General features: G+C 34.4%; 1 protein-coding gene across 1 annotated transcript; it reads right to left on the bottom strand.

The window, feature by feature from the left end:
* Nucleotides 1-680: 680 nt before the first annotated feature.
* LOC105924492 (trace amine-associated receptor 8a-like) lies at nt 681-1,886 on the bottom strand. Its single transcript, XM_012860314.3, has 2 exons — nt 1,723-1,886; nt 681-1,497 (listed from the first exon to the last, which is right to left on the bottom strand). Exons 1-2 carry the CDS (start codon nt 1,884-1,886, stop codon nt 681-683), a joined length of 981 nt encoding a protein of 326 aa, XP_012715768.3.
* Between the last annotated feature and the right edge of the window lie 362 nt (nt 1,887-2,248).

A 2,248-nucleotide genomic window follows, 5' to 3' on the forward strand; every position in this document is an offset into this window, starting at 1 on the left:
ACGGTATATTGTGGACGTGACCAAGCTGACCCATTTACCTGTATTCAGTCATTCTGTCCAAGTATGTCAGCCTTTGAGTACCCATTGGCCGTGAGTCTGTGTTCCCATTAACTGCTTTCCGCATCTCCAGTATCTGTAATCTCCTAATTCTGAACAAAAAGATGACCATCCAGTTTGCAATTCTGGGCTCAATTGTCAAAGAAACGTCAAAAAAAGTATTTTCTCAGCACCAAGAACAAGATTTGGGTCATTCTTTCTTTAAAACGCTTTCTGTATGTATTTTTAATCCATTAATTTAAACCAGAGGTTGGTGCACCAAAGTTTGCATTAAATAGGTTATTGGATCGATGTGGTCCTATTCACTATGAAATTATAGATAAAAGTGTGGTTGCTAGTAGATGAATACTCTTTGTTACACCTAACATTTTCAACTGTAAGAAAAGTTTAACTTGTGTGTAAAAATTTTGCCTTAGTTAGAAGTAAAAAAGTTTATCTGCATCAACCACTTGTGCTGGTGGACCAAATCATTCTTGAACTGCATTTAGTTGCCACACAAAATCAATGCAGGGGTTACAAACATCTTCCAAGTCACACTTTGAACAATCTTGTGCTAAAGAATCTTAATCTGGCTTTTTCCACATAAATGATTTATGTGGAAGATTTTATTCCTTCATACCTCTTCATAATAGATTTGCATGAGATGATCCAGACCGTAATATCCGAAATGTCACAATAACTCTTATAGCTCTTCTTAGCCAAGGATAGAAGAATGCATAAATCAGAGGGTTGAGACAGGAATTAAAATAAAATACACATAATACAATGGCAGTGGATAAGGTGTTGTATATAGTGTTTTGGCCAATAAAAAGAACACAGTAATATGGGCACAGACATACCAGAAACATAACCACAACGACACCTAAAGACACAGCTGCTTTTATCTCTGATTTGCAAATTCTTACTTTACTGGAATGCTGGTAGGTTACAGCTGAAATTTGGGACTTCATGGCTTGAACCTGGGACACAACCACTATAAATACTCTCAGATAAAGAACTATTATGACAATAACAGGAATAATTAAGACAAAAATAACATCCACAATGTATTCATTTAAACCAGCAATAATCACACATTCCCCATAGCAGGAATTGAATTTGCCTGGTTTTTTTAAATTATTTCTCAACAACACAACGACATAGAACAGACAACTAATCCAGCACACTGAAACACATATTTGAGCCCTTTTTTGGGTGACTTTGTAGCGATATTGGAGAGGATTACAAATAGCCAAATAACGGTCAATTGAAATCAGCACCATGTTTCCTACTGACATAGAGGTAATAATTATATCCAACACATAATACAGAAGACACATAAGGTCCCCAAGATACCAGCAGCCGTCCAGAATCATAATTTGAAAAGAAAGTAGTAGACCCACACAAAAGTCTGAGACAGCCAGAGAGAGAATAAAAAAGTTGGTGGGACTGTGAAGCTGCCTGAAAAAGTAGAACAAACCAGTTACATGTGTCAGGATTTTTGTAGAAAACGATGATCCTACAATAATCCAGATGAAACCACTGAAAATTCTAAAACATTACATATTATTTATAATTCCCTATATATTCATGATGCGTTTGATTATTAATGTAGATAATACAGTGAAAAAGAAACTTGTAATGCCTTTCACAGTTTCCTAATTTAAAATGAAAGCAAAATGTCACCTGAAATGAGAGATGGAAATAATAACCAGCAGGTTTAGAGACACAGTGACAAGAGAAACTAAACACAATATGAAGGAAATAAGTAAAGTTTCAGCATAAGAATTCTTTAACTTTTTACAGGAGGAGTTGAAAAGTTTTGGGAAGCAGAATTCATCATCCTCCATCATTAGGGCTAAGGAAAGAGCAGCTGAACTCTGAGGGCTTTTTCTCTCAAACCTTGTATATGTAAATTATCAGGTCCATGTGACATAGTACGCTGGGAATCTAAGGCCCTCCTTTTTTAACAAGAATATGATTTAAAGAATATGAATAAAAATGTAAATATGAAACAATAAAAAAACTCTAATGAGTTAGAGGCTTTGTATTTGATTAATTGCATTTTTATCAAATGTTTACGTAGGCAATAGTTTTGTTAAAAACCTCACATTTCAATTCAATTTTCATTATTTGGGCTACAATTCAATTCCATATTGGTGTGACTCAATAGTCATTTATAAGTTTCTATGCTGATTTATTTTGTAATAAG

Source organism: Fundulus heteroclitus, chromosome 7 (assembly GCF_011125445.2).
Source record: "Fundulus heteroclitus isolate FHET01 chromosome 7, MU-UCD_Fhet_4.1, whole genome shotgun sequence".
NCBI lineage: Eukaryota > Metazoa > Chordata > Actinopteri > Cyprinodontiformes > Fundulidae > Fundulus > Fundulus heteroclitus.

What these genes read in the sequence shown, in the direction of transcription:
- LOC105924492 (XM_012860314.3), bottom strand. Translation starts at nt 1,886, where the DNA reads ATGGAGGATGATGAATTCTGCTTCCCAAAACTTTTCAACTCCTCCTGT. An exon ending in ATTTCCATCTCTCATTTCAG is followed by an intron (nt 1,498 to 1,722) that starts GTGACATTTTGC and finishes CTACTTTTTCAG; the next exon opens with GCAGCTTCACAGTCCCACCA.